Source organism: Benincasa hispida, chromosome 10 (assembly GCF_009727055.1).
Source record: "Benincasa hispida cultivar B227 chromosome 10, ASM972705v1, whole genome shotgun sequence".
NCBI lineage: Eukaryota > Viridiplantae > Streptophyta > Magnoliopsida > Cucurbitales > Cucurbitaceae > Benincasa > Benincasa hispida.
Genome location: NC_052358.1, coordinates 44,742,707 through 44,759,019, shown reverse-complemented (window position 1 = coordinate 44,759,019; position 16,313 = coordinate 44,742,707). Strand labels below are relative to the sequence as shown.

Genomic DNA, 16,313 nt, shown 5'->3' with positions numbered 1-16,313 from the left:
AATTACTATCTATATCACAACAAGGTGCACCTGACAACTCAAAAGTTAAGCGTCCTTTTCTCTGAGTAATTTTATGTTGGGTGTCTTCTTATGAAATTTAGGAGTTGTTTGGGACGATGAGTTGAGATAGGATGTATGGAGTTCATATGTCTGTGGAGTTCATATATTTGTGGAGTTCATATGTTTGTGTTTGGGATGGAGAGTTATTTGGTTTGGATTCATATATCTGTGTATGAGGTGCAGAGTTAAGTTCATATGTATTGGTATCTGATGCAGTTTTTTGAACTCTAAATAATATGTTTTTATGATTACTATTTTTGTTTTGAAACTTTTTTATCTAATAATTCTAACCATTTTTTGTTTGAATAAAATATGGATTGCAATTTTTTTTCTTTTAATTTTTAAAATTTTTCTTTCTTTTTAGATGAACAACAATTAACCTATTACATTTCTTGTAGAAATATGGTTAGATAAAATGAGAAACCAAAGAGAAATTAAAACTTGTGATTCCAACTAATTTTTCTCCATGAATTTCATTATCATATTTTTCTTGTTCTTCTTCTGCTTGTTGCTCTATATTTTTACTATGTCATGATTTTTTTTTAATTAAATTTCTCCCAACCACATTTCTTCAACAATTTCACTTCCAATTTCACTAAATTTGGAAGATCAGTAGAGAATAAATCTCTAACTAATTCTTACTAGAAAATGTTCAAGATTTTTTTTTTTCATTTTATGAATTTTTTGTCATATATTACACACTTTTCAACTACATACCTATTTTTCGTCTAAATAATCTTAACACTCATTTGATATGTTAACTCAATTAAATAAAAATATATATATATATATATATATTTTACATTTTTTACGTATAGATATTGCACTCAATGTAGACAAAATAATATTTTTTTATATAATCATCAACCCTACAACATACTTTAACAGTCATCAGGCTTATAGTAGTCGGAAGTGGTTGTCAAAGTTTATTATCGAAGATGATTTTCGCTGGAGTTTGTAGTCGGATGTGGTTGTCGAAGTTTATCATCAAATGTGGTTTTCAAATCGTAGAGTTGGTTGGGCGAAAGTGGTTGTTGAAGTTGATCATTGAAGATGATTTTTGTCGGAGATTATAGTCGAATGTGGCTGTCGGAGCTCGAAGTTAGTCACATGAAGATGGTATTAGAATTGGTTGCTGAAGTTTTGTCATCAGAGGTGGTCGTCGAAGCCTTGAGTTGGTTGTTGGAGTTGCTCGCTCAAAGGTAGTCATCGAAGGTGATTTTCATCGGAGTTTGTAGTTGGAGGTGGTTGTCGGAACCTACGAAGGTAGTTGTCAGAGTTAGCCATCGGAGTTTGATGCTAGAACCAATTGGTTGTCAGAGTTGGTAGCGCAAAGTTGGTTGTTGAAGTTGGGTAGGTCGCCATAGCTGTCATCGGAGGTTGTTGTGAGAGCCCAGATTTCGTTGTCAGAATTATCATCGGAGGTGGTTGTCGGAGCTTAGAGTTGGTCGTGGGAGTTATCATCAGAGGTATTGTCAAAACTCGAAGTTGGTTCATAGAGTGTGACAGTGGCCGATGGGCGGAGCCATGAAAACACTGGAAGAGGGGAGAGTTGGTAAAATATACCAACTCAACTCCACCAATATTTAAAGTTAGTGGTGGTGGTGGTGGTGGTGGTGGTGGTGGTGGTGGTGGTGGTTTAATTTAGTAGTAGTAGTAGTAGTAGTAGTAGTAGTAGTAGTAGTAGTAGTAGTAGTAGTAGTAGTAGTAGTAGTAGTAGTAGTAGTAGTAGTACTAAAATGGGGGTTTAATTTAGTAGATGGAATTTAGATTTCAAATATTATTTTGATTTATTTTGAATCAAATGTTTTGTATAGGTTAATGTAAGGGTGGATAATTTTTTTAAAAAAATTAAACTTGAAGATTTAAAAAAAATCTAAAAATAATTGAAAAATAATAAAAACAAAAAGTTACCAAAGATAAATAACTTATTTTGAATTAGTTAATGTGATTGTAAGTAAATTAATTTCTTTTGACGAGAATATTAAAAAATAAATTTAAAAATGATTAAAAAATAAAAATAAGTTTTTAAAATCAAAGATAAATCAATTAAAACTAATTTAAGCCTATATAGATATAGATTTAGATAAATATTTTGAAAATAGACCCTCTCTCTTAGTTGATAGTTGACCCTTTGTACAAGAGGAAAGGAACGAACTTGTATATTTCGATTGGACTCATTATAGCGCTAATCACTTGTGAATCAAAGCCTTGATTTGCCATTACTTTTCTACATCATCTCTGAAAATCTCTCAGCTTTTGGTCCAGAGTGGCCACATATTCCACCATTGGACGAGAGGTTCAGAGCTCTTGCTCTTTGTTACAGTGTATAAATTCAAAACACCACATCGCTTTCCTTTTCCCACCAAAATTTTCTCTCGATCGTTGCACCAAACCAACACGTTTCTATCCCAATTTTCTCTTCCTTTTTTCCCTTTTTACTTTGATTTCTGAACAGTTCATATTCTCCGGTTTATATACTCTTGTAATCCAAAATGCCCATCATGGTCGCACTCAAAATTTGGAACAACCCAATCCCATTTTCAATTGAAGATGCCTGATTTGGCTGACTTTAGGGTTTCGAGCCGATAAACCCACCTCAGTTTTTACGTTTTTTGCTTCGTGTTTTCTTTGGATTTTGGTTTCCCACTGTATGAATTGGACCCCGATCCGAACCCCCATTGTGCTTTCGGGTTTAAGTTTTCATCGGCAGCTTCGCCAAAGTCAATGGCGTCGAAGGCTTCTTTGCCTTCACCTTCCGCCGACAGATCGGACCTGCACGATGACACCCAGGTGATTAGTTTCTGTTCCCTTTCTTTCTTCTCCATTACCCAGAATTTAGAATGCGGGCGAGGATCTGGTTTTCATTCAGTATATTGTTTTGTGATTAGACTTGTCAATTTTCATAACGGCATTATCAGAAAAGGTTGGCTTTTCATCATTGCGTTTAAGATTTGTTTACATTTTGATGAGATGCTTGAACCACGGGTGCTTTGATAACTTTCCATCAACTTCCGGAAGTTTGAGTATCAAATCTTGGCGTTTCTACGTTATACGCCGTACAAAATAAGCAATGGTTGTTATTTGTGGAATGTCGTGATAATTTTCTTTAGTTTGTGTGTATTTTGTTGCTACAGAATGTACTTTGGCCAAATGGACGACCTTTATTATTCGTTTGTTTTTCTGCTCTTTGTTGGTGTAAATGGCAGCATCTTGTTCTGATTGTAGTCTTTCTGTATTTTGGCTAAATGGACGACCTTTCTTTAACTCCATTTTTGGGCTCGCCTTGCCTTCGATTCATAATATTTTCGTACATCAATGAAATAAATGTTTTCTTATAAAAAAAAGTAGCTAATTTTTTGTTAATAGCTAAGCTTCGATTTCTTTCAAGAGTGTTTACCATATATTATCTCCAACATTTTTTACCCCCTATGATGCAGGTGATGAAGCCTATTAATATAATTGAAAAAGAAAAAAAAAGAAGAGAGAAATTAGGTCATCATTTCCATTCTATAGGAATTAATTGAAAACTTGTCTAACTTTCTGCTGTTATCCATAGATAATGAAACCACGAGGACAAGACCCTACTCCTAAGGAGATCTTATCAGTCATTGAATTTCTAAAGAAGCAAGTTGCTGGCGAACGTTGCAACTCCGTGCAGGTGCTTTCATCATGGTCACCCAAATTTCTTATTTCTTTAGCTAACTTAAAGTTGAGGTTTAACGTTCGTATTGTATATATTACTGATTTCTACTGGATCTTCCTTACTTTTCAGAAAAGAATGGAAGAAAACAAGCAGAAGTTGGTTGGCATCACCACTCACTTGTTGAAATCATCAACAGAAAAAAGGATAAGAAGGACAAGTGATTCAGATAAGGGGGTGGACCTATTGATGAAGAGGCAGAAAGATGCACTTGATATGCAGAATGGTATAGATGTCAGTGATGGGGAAAATGACGGATCTCAAGATGATGGCCATGCATCTTCGGCTGTTCTTCTTGGATCTAATGTTGCAGTAAGAAATGCTGTACGACCTATTAAGCTTCCTGAAGTTAAAAGATTGCCTCCTTATACTACATGGATATTTTTGGACAGGTTTGTTAAGTTTCTTCATTATTTCCTTGTATATGTTTATTAATGTGTAATTATTTTGTCTTATTTGAATTGTCAACTGTTCAAACCTATGGTTGTATGATACATGTGTTTGTGGTTAACCATATGATGTATCTAGGGCTTCCTCTTGAAAACAACCTGGGACAAATTTGGAGTCTAGTTAAATCTTAATTTGTGGTGACTGGGGCCTGATTTCTTTCATCTATAATCCACACACCTCAATTAGTGAGTGAAATTTTGAAGGAATAAGAGGATACTTTTCCTTTGACGCTACTGTTTGTAAAGCCTAAGCCGAATGCTTTCTATCATCAATTGAAAAATGATTTTCAAACGCTTCTGCAGGAGAGTTTTCCACAGGAATATCATCAAACGTGATATCATCTAATTGCTCCTTGACATCCTCACTGCTCATGCTAACCTTGGAAGCGAGAAATAAAAACTCGTAATGACCATTTTTTTTTCTTTCTTTTTTGGAACAAGATACAAAATTTGTCATCAAGAAAATGAAAACAAACTAATGCTTAAAGATACAAACTAAAAGCAGCAAACAAACCAAAATAGAAAAACCTCGGTGCAAGATAAAAACCCAAAACAAAACAAACCAACGGTAGAAAATAAGTAACAAAACAGTATAATACACTTAAATTTGTGAAATAAAAGCATCTCAACATTGAGAAATGATTGAGAAACCACTAAAGAGCTTCGAAAGAGCACTAATAAGTGACCACCTATAATTGGATAACATTTACTTGTACATTGAACTATGTGAAGCCTTTCGGATAGTTAGTATCTTAGGTTTGAGGAAATCCTAGCTTAAACTGTGACTTGAAAGCTATGTACTTTACTGCTTGCGCTTTTAATTAGTAGGCCAATATTTGGTTGTTGAATGAAACTATATTATTAATTCACTTCCTATTGCGTTGTCTTTGCCTTACAATATCTTTGATATATGTTAAGCCAATCATTTCTGCCTGTGTAAAATATAGTCACAAGAACTACTTGTTTCATTGATATTTGGTGACTTTGGTGCAGAAATCAGAGAATGACTGAAGATCAATCTGTGGTTGGTAGAAGGAGAATTTATTATGGTCAAAGTGGAGGAGAAGCCCTCATTTGCAGTGACAGCGAGGAAGAAGTAATTGATGATGAAGAGGAAAAGAGAGATTTTGTGGAATCTGAAGATTATATACTTCGGTTGGTATAACCAAATTGATTGTATTCAGACATAGGCTATAAATGATATATTCAGGTTTCACTATCAATGGTTGTCTATCATTTATAAGCTATCTTTTACAAGAAATGTAGAAAAAACATATTTGGATATGTAGATGGAGAAAAATGTACAAGTGTATATTATGCGAAACCAACATGGATACGAAGATGGACCTTGACCATTTACCATGGTTTTGTACAAGTGTATATTGTGCGTTCTACGCAGGCAAGAAGAGGACCTTGACCATTTACCATGGGTTTGTTGACATGCTTCTCCCATTGGAGTAAAATTTGTAGGACTTTTGAGATTATTTTGGGCCTTTGGCTCGCCATAGAGATTTTTTTCTCTATGATCGAGGAGGTAGTCTTGAACCCTCATTTTTGTGACAAAGGAAAAATCCAGCGGCAGACTTACTCTTTCGCTATTTATGGGGCATTTGGCTTGAGAGGAACAATAGTATCTTTGGAAGGGCTATGAGATCTTGGGAAGAGCTTTGCGAGTACGTTCTTGATGCTAGTATTGGACTTTTTTTTGTAGGCTTGTCTTTTATATGCTCTTGTACATTCTTTTCGTATTTGTGGCTTTCAAGATATGCGTAATTTGGGGGTTCGTTGGGTCTTACCAGGTTATGGACCTCTTATTTCCAAAGGAAGAAAGAAGTTTTAGGAAGTGTTGGGGGGACTTTTTAGGCTTTGTGGGAGGTGTTGGTGTTTGTTGTTTGGTAGGGGACTTCAATATGACTAGGTATCCATTGGAAAATTCGATAGGGGAAGTGCCACCAATCTATGAAAGGCTTCAATAAGTTCATTGATGATTGTGACCTTTTTTATCCTCCTTTGGTGAATGGAAAATATACTTGGTTAAGTATGAGAGAGAGCGTGATGCATTGTAGGTTGGATAGATTCCTTCAAGGAATAGGTGGAGTATTTTTTGTACCCTAGACAGACTATGGGGCCTAGATTTATTTTAGGTGACTGGTCCATTAGCCTTAATTTTGATTGGATTCCTTGGGACTTAGTCCGTTTAGGTTTGAGGATATATAGTTGGTTCAGCCTTTTTTTAAGGAGTTGAAGGAAAGTGGGAAGGCTCTTGCCTCTTTAGGAAGTTAAATGTGGCCTTGAAGGAGTTTTGAAGGAGTGGAATATCCCTGAGAATCTAAAAAAAAGGAAGTAGAAATCGTGAAAAGGACTAGAATGATGGGCTTGAAGCGGGAGGGAACTTGTTGAGGGAGGAGTGTGTCTTTCCGAAGAGGGAGTTTGAGACCATTATTTAGAGGGAGGACACGAGTTTCAGACAAAAAATAAAAGTTTTCTAGCCAAGCGGTTGTGGCGCTTCTTCTTGGAGCTCTCTGTGGCATTGGGTGGTCGCGAGTAGATATGATCTTCACCCTTTCAAGTGGCTTGAGGGCGGTGTTTCTAAAGGTCCCAACATTAATGTTTGGAAAGTTATTTCTTTGGGATTTCCTTCTTTTTCACAGTTTATTTGATGTTCTATTGGGAAAGGCTCGAAAGTTTGTTTTTGGGGGGATTCTTGAATGGAGGATGAAACCATTCTAGGTGTTTTATGTTCTGTCTGATGAGTGACAACAAGTGTGTTGGGTCGTCTTTCTATCTTGCGAGACTTTTAGGTGATTCTGGAGGAAAGGTGATATAGACCCAAATGTTGGAGAAATCTTGAATTGTAGGAGTTTTGATCATCTTCAAATGAAGGTAAGGATCCCTTTAAATAGATCCAAAGGGACATGGTTGTTACACACCTAATTTAACTAACTCTAATCCTAGGCCCCTTTAAATAGACTTAAAGGGAAGAGTTTTTTCACCCCTAAACTAAAATAAAAGTAAATAGTAAAACAAATAAAAAAATTACATAGTTTGACTAAGATACCCCTACATCAGAAAGGATGTTTGAAATCGAATTTGTCCCTCAATCTTTCTAGAGGGTTCTCTTGCCATTCTTTCTTTTGTATTTTGTCTAGCTCTCCTCCGTCCGTAGTTGCCTTTGTTTTCCCTCTCTTTAGCATGTCGAAATTCCAAAGAAGGTTAAAAATTTTGTGGTAGGTTTTACGTCCGAGAGTTAGTATCGTGGATCATCTCTAAAGATATTTGTCCTTTGGGGTTGTTCCTACAATACTAATTCTATGCAGGAGGCATGAGTAGGAACTTTATTATCTGTTGTGGGATTGTTAGTTTGCTCAGTTTCTTTGGAGTCATTGGAGGACATTGTTTGGTTTGTGGGGGGCTCGTTATAGGGTGGTAGATTGTTATTATAGGAGGTGCTTTCTAGTTCCCCTTCAGGGGAAAAGTAATGTTAGGTTGCAAGCTAGTTTCTTTGTTGTTTTGTGGGCTATTTGGTTAGAAAGGAATAATAGAATTTTTAAAGAGGTTGAAAGATCGGGTGAGGAGGTTTGGAAGGCAGCCAGGTTTGACCATTATGCCGTTTTGTAATTATGAGTTTAATTTGGTTCTTTGGGATTAGAGCCCTTTTTTGCAATCAGTTTTGGACTCCCTTTGGTTGAGCTTGTTTTTTTGTATGCCCTTGCATTATTTCATGTTCCTCAATCATCTTCTTACCAAAAAGGAAAAAGAACTTTTCATTGCTGGTTTTCTCATAAGGGAAAAAAAAGAGTTCTTTTCTACAGGACTAGCTTTGCCTCTGAACTACATGCCCAAAATCAACCATTGAAACTAATCTATCTGAGCTGAAAGTAACGATATCATTTTCATGTTGAATGTGGGAAACATAAAGCTTGTAGCTGCCAGGCTTAAAACCCACAACCAGGACTTACTTTCTACTTTTGAAAATAGAATGGCTAAGTAATCAACATAAGCAAATAAAAAACAATAAGAGAAGGGTCTACTTGACGAATATCTCTAGAGGCAGGGGTCTACTTTTCGATATCTCTAGAGGCAAAATCTTGGATCATTCTTCCATTAGAAAGTTTTAATTAATCTGTTGGAATAAATACATCTCTTTGTCCAATTCTTCCATGTGGTTCCTAACCTTGTAATTCCATGATAGCATCTCAAGTTCTCAATAATACCAACTCCTTTATCGCATGCCTTCTCCAGATCCTTTTTTAGGATATAACACTTTTTCTTCCTCCTCCAGTGTCCTATGATTTTGGTGCAATACGTATAGGCATCATAAAGTTTTCTTTCTTCTTTGAAGGTGTGTGAGAATCATCAGATAGATTTTCCAGTTAATGTTGATTTTTCTTTTCATATGCTAATTAGTATCTCTGATAATCGTTCAAGTTTAACATTTCAATTGAATGTATGATGCACCAGTACCCTCCCTTTTTTTTTTCTCTTTCTTTCTTCTTCTTCTTTTTTTTTTTTTTTTTTTTTTTTTGCAAAAACTATATGAGAATTGAAGACAACTATTATTTACCTTGACAGCATGACTATGAAAGAAATTGGTTCTTCTGATCTGGTGCTAGAGTCACTTGCCAATTGTTTCTCTAGAAGTCCTGGTGAAATAAAGGTACGTAATTGTATATTGCATAATATAAAATTTAGATGTGCTTCTCTTTTCTGCTCCATCTGATTAAAACTGGTCATAGAGTGTAAGCTTTGGTCCAGCTGTTTCCCATTTGCTTTGTGCTGGCTTTACAGAGATATGAAACACCATCAAACATCTTATACAGGCAAGATATGAAGTGCTTACCCAGGGAGAAAAGGCTATAGGGTGTTTTAATAATAGGATCAATGAGGAGATATCACATATTGGAAGTACTCTTCTTGATAAAGATCTTGATGCAGCTCTTGATTCTTTTGACAATTTATTTTGCCGTCGTTGCCTTGTAAGTTTTCTTTAGTTGCTCCTCTGAGTTGTATTTATAGTCTTTTACTCAATATTTGGTACGTTTTCATTGCTACAGGTCTTTGATTGTAGACTACATGGTTGTTCGCAAGATCTTGTCTTTCCTGTAAGTTTATGCTAAAGATCATGTACTTACGTGGTTGTATGCATATTTTGTTGTATCTATCTTATGTATTGATATTATGTTATCCTTGATTGAAGTTATTGTTCTTAAAAAAAAAAATCTCAGGCTGAGAAACAACCTAAATGGGGTCCTGTAGGTGAGGAAAATGTGCCCTGTGGTCCACTCTGCTATCGATCAGTATGTGTTGTTTTTTTTAATACCATTATGATTTCCTTGGCTTGCTTATTAAACGATATTTTCATTATCTATATCAATAGTCAAAACCTTGTATATTTGTTCACAGGTACTGAAATCAGACAAAAATGGTACAGGGAGTTCTCCACTTCGCAGTGACTTGGAAGAAAAACATCCCATGTCATCTGATGGTACTGGAGCTCAAATCTCCACGAAGAAGAAATCTTCTTGTAAAGCTGGTCGAAGAAGGGCAAAATCCTATCAAAGTGAAAGTGCCTCATCAAATGCAAAGAACATATCAGAAAGCAGTGAGTCAGAGAATGGACCCAGGCAGGATGGGAATACTATTCATCAATCACCTCCACCAAATTCTAAGATAACAGGAGTAGGTGGAATTCGAAAAAGGAACAGCAAGCGTGTTGCTGAGCGTGTTCTCATTTGCATGCAGAAAAGGCAGAAGAAAATGGCTGCTTCTGAGTCAGAATCTCTAGCCAGTGTAGGTCATTGTCCAAATGATGTGAAATTAAAATCTAACTCATGTAAAGAAAATGACGATACTAGTTCTTCTTCACGTAAGAATATTAGATCTCCTACACTGGGAAGGTCTAGGAGGAGGGAATCCCTGACTCAGAAATGCAACAAATTTGAGCAGAATGAAACACTCAATAATTCATCAAATGAGATAATTACTCATCTACCAGCCGACAGTTGTGATGACAACTCAAGGAAAGAAGAGTGTGTGGATGAAAATTTATGCAAGCAGGATTTGGCAGATGATAAATCTTGGAAGGCTATTGAAAAAGGTCTCTATGAGAAGGGTATTGAGATTTTTGGTAGGAACAGGTCTGTGCATACAGTTATATTTTCTTGTATTAAACGTTAGCACATCTTACTGATGTTTTTACATGTGAGCTTGATTCTATATGCGTTCTTATTTTTTAGATAAAGAAACATTTCATTGATCAATGAAATCAGGACACCTAAAAGTGATTAAAAGAGAGATTGGCAATTGGTGACTAAAAATGATAAGCTGTAATGTTTAAAAGGGTGCAAAATTTTGCACAAAAAAAAGCAGTAAAAGAACTGAAACCAAAAAACGGTCAAGAGAGGAAAAAGAGACAGAAAAGGCGGCCATTTCTTTTGTTCTTCATTTAGCAATTTTGATTCTTTCCAGTGGTTTTATATCCTGTGATACAGCAATGGAGAAATTATTTTAATACTACATCATTTAGGCTTCTAGGCATTACTACAGTTTTTGTTTGTTTCCCGTTTCCCTATTGCATATCTTGTCTGGTCTTTGGAGTTATAGGTGGTACGTTTTAGATTTTCCTCTTATTTTTCCCTGGAAAATTTTTATCATCTTGAATTTGGAACACAAAGTATTAATTTGGTAAAGTGGATATAAATCCAGAAGATATGGATAAGTCCTACAGTTATATGCATACAATGATATGATTTGCTATCTATATATTCTTACATTATTATTGGAGTTTATGCACATTATTTCTCATTATTTTTTATATGGGTTTCATCTTTCATATAGCTGCTTAATAGCAAGGAATTTACTAAATGGGATGAAGACCTGTTGGGAAATTTTTCAATACATGAATTATTCTGAGAACAAGAATGGCAGCCAAGTGGGTGATGGGTCAAATCCTCATCTTGAAGGTTACACCAAGGTTGAAAATTATTATTGTTATTGTTATTATTTATTTTTAGGGTCTTCCATTCAAGATATTAATGGTAGTTGGGAGAGTTTTGTGGTTCCTCTTTAATAGTTTCTCCCTTAGTATTTTGTTTACTTTACTTTAGGCTTTTTTTTTTTTGCTTACCTTTATGAATTTTAGGTTTCTCTTTCTCCTTGTATCTTATATTTTGGAGCATTAGTCTCTTTTCATTTTTTTAATGGAAAGTGTGGTATCATTTTCCCCACAAAAAAAAAAAAAAAAAAAAAAAAAACCAAGGTTGGACTTTGGAAACATGATCAATAAGCTTCCAGTTTGCCTCTCCTATGCTCCATTTTTATCACCCTGGCTACTTTTTCTTCCTTTTTTACCAAGTTCAATGTTGAAATTTTTCAGGGTAATAATGAGGTTAGAAGAAGGTCGAGATTTTTACGTAGAAGGGGTAGAGTTCGTCGACTGAAATATACCTGGAAATCAGCTGCTTACCATTCAATTCGGAAGCGAATAACTGAAAGGAAAGATCAGCCATGCAGACAGTATAATCCATGTGGTTGCCAAACTGCCTGTGGAAAGCAGTGTGCCTGTCTTTTAAATGGCACCTGCTGTGAGAAGTACTGTGGGTGAGCCCTTAGATTTGGAAATAAATTATTGAATGGTTTCGTTGTTGAAGAATGAGGATGACATTTGAATTTTGTTTTTCTTTTTTCTCTTAGTGTTATTTATATATTTTCAGACCTCTTCCATGATTATTGGCTTTGATACTCATTTGATTCGTTCTAATTTTTATTATAGCTATGTTTTTTATATATGCATCATTTTATAGGAAATATTGATGATCCATTTATATATTAATCTTTCAACTGACATTTATTTGTATTTTAATCTTTCAATTGAAATTTAAAGGTGCCCTAAGAGTTGCAAGAATCGTTTTAGAGGATGCCATTGTGCCAAAAGTCAATGTCGTAGTCGTCAATGTCCTTGTTTTGCAGCAGATAGAGAATGTGATCCAGATGTTTGTAGGAATTGTTGGGTCAGGTGAGTTCATAATTTCTTTCCAATCACTTGCTGAGATGTTATTTACAACAGGAATGATAAGGGACCATGTATATGAGTTTGATAAGCTGATGAATGTCTGTGCCAAGTTCAATCGTTTATTTAGTTGTTGTTCATAAACTGTACATATGGTGAATCAAACAAATAAGCAAGATTTTCAGGAAATCTAGAATCTGTTATATTCCTCATTTTTGTCATTGCTTGTTTCTTATTTGTAAAATTCTATTCTAAACATGCTTACTGGTACACGGTGCTATTAACATGGATAGCTGCATTCGCCAACAAGAGCGTAGCTCAACTGGCATAGTGTTCATACTATCAACCTCGTGGTTTGAGGTTCGATTCCCCCACCTCACACTTGAATTACAATATCTTTTAAAAAAAAAAAACATGGATAGCTGCATTCATTTAAAATAATGTTGACAGCTGCATTTAGAATCTTTCAGTTTCTAGTCCTCGCTGTCTAGATTTCCTGTGTATGGTTAATTCATGCTAGTGTACAACATGTGCATGCACACTTATCCGTCAATGCATCCATTAATTTACGGGTAATATTTGTAATAAATTTTGGGTTGATTATCTCTATAAATTTAAGATATTATCAGATTAACCATTGTAATTATTATGGTTGGCATTTTAATTATTATCAAAGTACTCATCTCTTGTACTATATTTATTGATTAATAAAGGCTGTTTCCTTTTTAAAAAAAATTATTATGGTTGGAATTTTAATTATTTTGAAGTTAATTGTTTCTTTTTAAGGATTATTTAATTTTACTTGTGTGCATGCTTGTATATGTCATGCATCAATCAGTTGCTACCTTTTTGCTTCGTACTGAGTGTGTTTCGCTGTGCACATTAACTTACTGTGCAACTTGCCTTTGTAGCTGTGGTGATGGTACTCTTGGGGTTCCCAACCAAAGAGGTGATAATTATGAGTGCAGGAACATGAAGCTTCTTCTGAAACAACAACAAAGAGTAATCACAGCTTCACTGTTTCTTTTCATTTTTTCTTTCTCAGTTTGTCAAACTTAGTGCAAGGTTTTTCTTGTTAGTTTTATTGCATTATGTTGAAGTATATCTTGCTCATGCAATAACTTCAATGCTGTATAAATTATAAATCGTTCTTGGTAGGAAATAGCATGTTCTGCATGGATTTTCTTTTCCTGCAATTTTTTACTATTTTGTTATCTAGGTAGATTCTAATTCGATGACATCTTTTAGGCCTTTGGCCTTGTACCTTAAAGTGGCGCTGTCAGTGTTATTGATGTGAACTTGGTAATAAAACTTATTTTTTTGGTTGAGTAAAATTTTTTCTCATCCTTGCTGATTATGTATGAAGAGGCTTCTGGCCAGTTCTGAGTTCTAATATGTACTTGCTTGAGTATGACTCGTTGAAATTTATCAACTAACTTGATGGTAGTTGCAAATCTCCTTCCATTACCTTCAGGTAGCGTAGATGTCATCTTGGGCCCTGGTTTAGTGATTTCTAACTATGGGGTACTCTGAAGGTTGATCGGAAGCAACTAGCAGTGGAATTTAAAATGGGGGTTGGATAGTAAGTCTGTAGGGAAGTCTGAGCTTGTTAAAACTCAGATTACTTATAAATAAATATTCACAATATTGAAGGGGAGTGGCAGATTTGGTTGAGCTGATAGAACAAGAATGAGCAGGATTGGGGTGATATTCTAGAAGGGATCTAGTATATTTTAGTTCTCTCTATGTCAATGTCGAATGATTTTGGTCCTTGTGGCAAGCATCCAAATCAACCCACGAGCACTTCTATTTCAAAGGCAAGGTCAAGAAAGTTCGGGTTAATGTTGTAATGTCTTTCCTATGGAATAACAGGTTGAAAAGAACACAATATGGTGTTTGTTGATGTTTTTTTGGATTGGGGGTGCTGGTGTTAGAAACTGGCAAATTCAACCATTCTTTTGGGTTTCTATAGGAAATAGTGTTTTCTTTTTATTTCTTTTTTGCCATCGTAAATATAGTTCAAGTAACATGAACAATATTCTAACCTTGGTATGATGACCCCACATATTGTCTTTTTATTTTTTCTCTGTAATTAATTCTAATTGCGAAAGTTTCTCATGATGTTTATGGCTTTGAGACTGGAGCACTTCTTTGTATTCGGAGAGAGATTCAGTTATAGTATTGATGTGAGTTTACTGTGATACAGTTTCTTGACTCCAGTTTGGTTCCAATTTGTTAGGTGTTACTGGGAAGATCTGATATATCTGGTTGGGGAGCATTTCTTAAGGTAATGTCAAGAGTTCAATCTATTGTAAACTTATGTTCTAATGCTGGCTGCTTGCTAAATTGTGTCGCCGCCTCCAGAATAGTGTTGGCAAACACGAATATCTTGGCGAGTATACTGGAGAGTTAATTTCACATAGGGAGGCTGATAAACGGGGCAAAATATATGATCGTGAAAACTCATCGTTTCTGTTCAATTTGAATGACCAGGCATGTTTCTGTTCTAACACTCAGTTGGAAAACATGAGCATTGTATACCTTTTTTAATTCTTTTTAGTAATAACTTGTGAACTCCGAATGCAAATGCTGACGTGATTTTGTATGCTTTGTTTAGTTTGTTCTTGATGCATACCGGAAGGGCGATAAATTAAAATTTGCTAATCATTCTCCGGATCCGAACTGCTATGCCAAGGTACATTTACATTCTATGCATCTTTTCATCCAAATCTGCTAACAATTCCATAGTGTGCCTCCATTCAACTGCTTATCATCTATTGCAGGTCATCATGGTTGCGGGAGATCACCGGGTTGGCATCTTTGCCAAGGAAAGAATCAGTGCTGGGGAGGAGCTCTTTTATGATTATAGATATGAGCCTGATCGAGCCCCGGCTTGGGCTAGGAAGCCTGAGGCATCGGGGTCAAAAAAAGACGACGGTGCTCCATCAAGTGGTCGAGCAAAGAAACTCGCTTAATTTAACAATTCATTTGGCACTTGGTAAGTTTAAAACTATTGTAATTCTTTTAGACAAACGCAGCAATCCTCATTGATGGTAGATCATAGGTGCTATTCTTGGATCAATCTGTAGAGAGATTATTAGTTACTTCCATAGGAGTCCCTTTGGGGACATCCGATAGTTACTTTCATAGGAAAATTTAGACAATTTTTATTATCCCCCTTTGGAATTGGCAACATTGAAGTGAAAAGCTTGAGGGTTGGGGAAGGAGAGGATAGAAGCGTTTGTCATTCAAACTTACATTTTGACTGACACTTCGATTGGTTAATTGTTTAAAGAACAGATGGGAGAATTCAAAGCCAAGAATTTCATCATTTTCTCATTGTGTCTGCCAAATTATCATGTTAAATACCGTCGTATATATTCTTCTCTTATATGATCTTGAATTCACTTGATTTGACTCGTATAGACACTATTCTTAATCAAATGGGATAGTTTGTTTGCCATTTGAAAGCTATTTTTAACAATTTACTTAGTGATAATAATCTAAGCATATTGCCTATCTGTAGATGCTTGAGAAAACATTTGAGTACTACAATAGTATATACTCTTAAACATTTAACATGTTATTAAATACATCATTTTTTTCATGGAACTTGCCATTTTCAAATGGTTCTTTTACAAATGATGAATGGAGATGATATGAACATTTTCAGATTATTGTAGTACTACAAAATTACACATCATGGCTAGGGCCATCCTGATATGGCAAACCTCTTGAACTCTCAACGGGTGTGACTATTGAAAACCAATTGAGAGGCAGCCAATATCAGTTGCTGGCTCATACTAGCACATAACTTGGACACTAAACCTTGGACACTATCAAGTTACTCATCATGTTCAACAAATCTTGCAAAAGGAATTATGATCCCTCTTCCACAACCATGATCTTTTTGGTCCTAATTTTTCATCCACTTTTTGTAAAATAGTTTTGAAAATCTAACCATTAGAATTTCAACTCAATTTTCAAAGATCTTAAGGGCTAACTTTGCATTCATGTTTCAATCTTTCTTCAAAATATTACTTCCATCTTCTCAATGGTATAGATAGACTATAAAGTAATATTTCAGGGGAGT

The 16,313-nt window shown here is 35.3% G+C and overlaps 1 protein-coding gene across 3 annotated transcripts; it reads left to right on the top strand.

The window, feature by feature from the left end:
• The first annotated feature begins 2,237 nt into the window (after nt 1–2,237).
• Nucleotides 2,238–15,559, top strand: LOC120088419 (histone-lysine N-methyltransferase CLF). Of its 3 annotated transcripts, XM_039045695.1 has the most exons (17): nt 2,243–2,853; nt 3,620–3,721; nt 3,836–4,155; nt 5,206–5,367; nt 8,785–8,869; nt 9,033–9,188; nt 9,267–9,314; nt 9,438–9,509; nt 9,616–10,349; nt 11,050–11,185; nt 11,588–11,811; nt 12,095–12,226; nt 13,132–13,222; nt 14,460–14,507; nt 14,585–14,713; nt 14,838–14,915; nt 15,004–15,559. In XM_039045695.1, the coding sequence occupies exons 1-17, from the start codon at nt 2,788–2,790 to the stop codon at nt 15,193–15,195; spliced, it is 2,775 nt and encodes a 924-aa protein (XP_038901623.1). In that variant the 5' UTR covers nt 2,243–2,787; the 3' UTR covers nt 15,196–15,559. The 3 variants fall into 3 exon arrangements, 2 of the variants coding, with proteins under 2 accessions (XP_038901623.1, XP_038901624.1); XR_005484919.1 differs by lacking the exons at nt 14,585–14,713; nt 14,838–14,915; nt 15,004–15,559 and adding an exon at nt 12,514–12,580 and having other exon boundaries at nt 2,238–2,853; XM_039045696.1 differs by lacking the exons at nt 2,243–2,853; nt 3,620–3,721; nt 3,836–4,155; nt 5,206–5,367 and adding an exon at nt 5,398–5,885.
• Nucleotides 15,560–16,313: the final 754 nt, after the last annotated feature.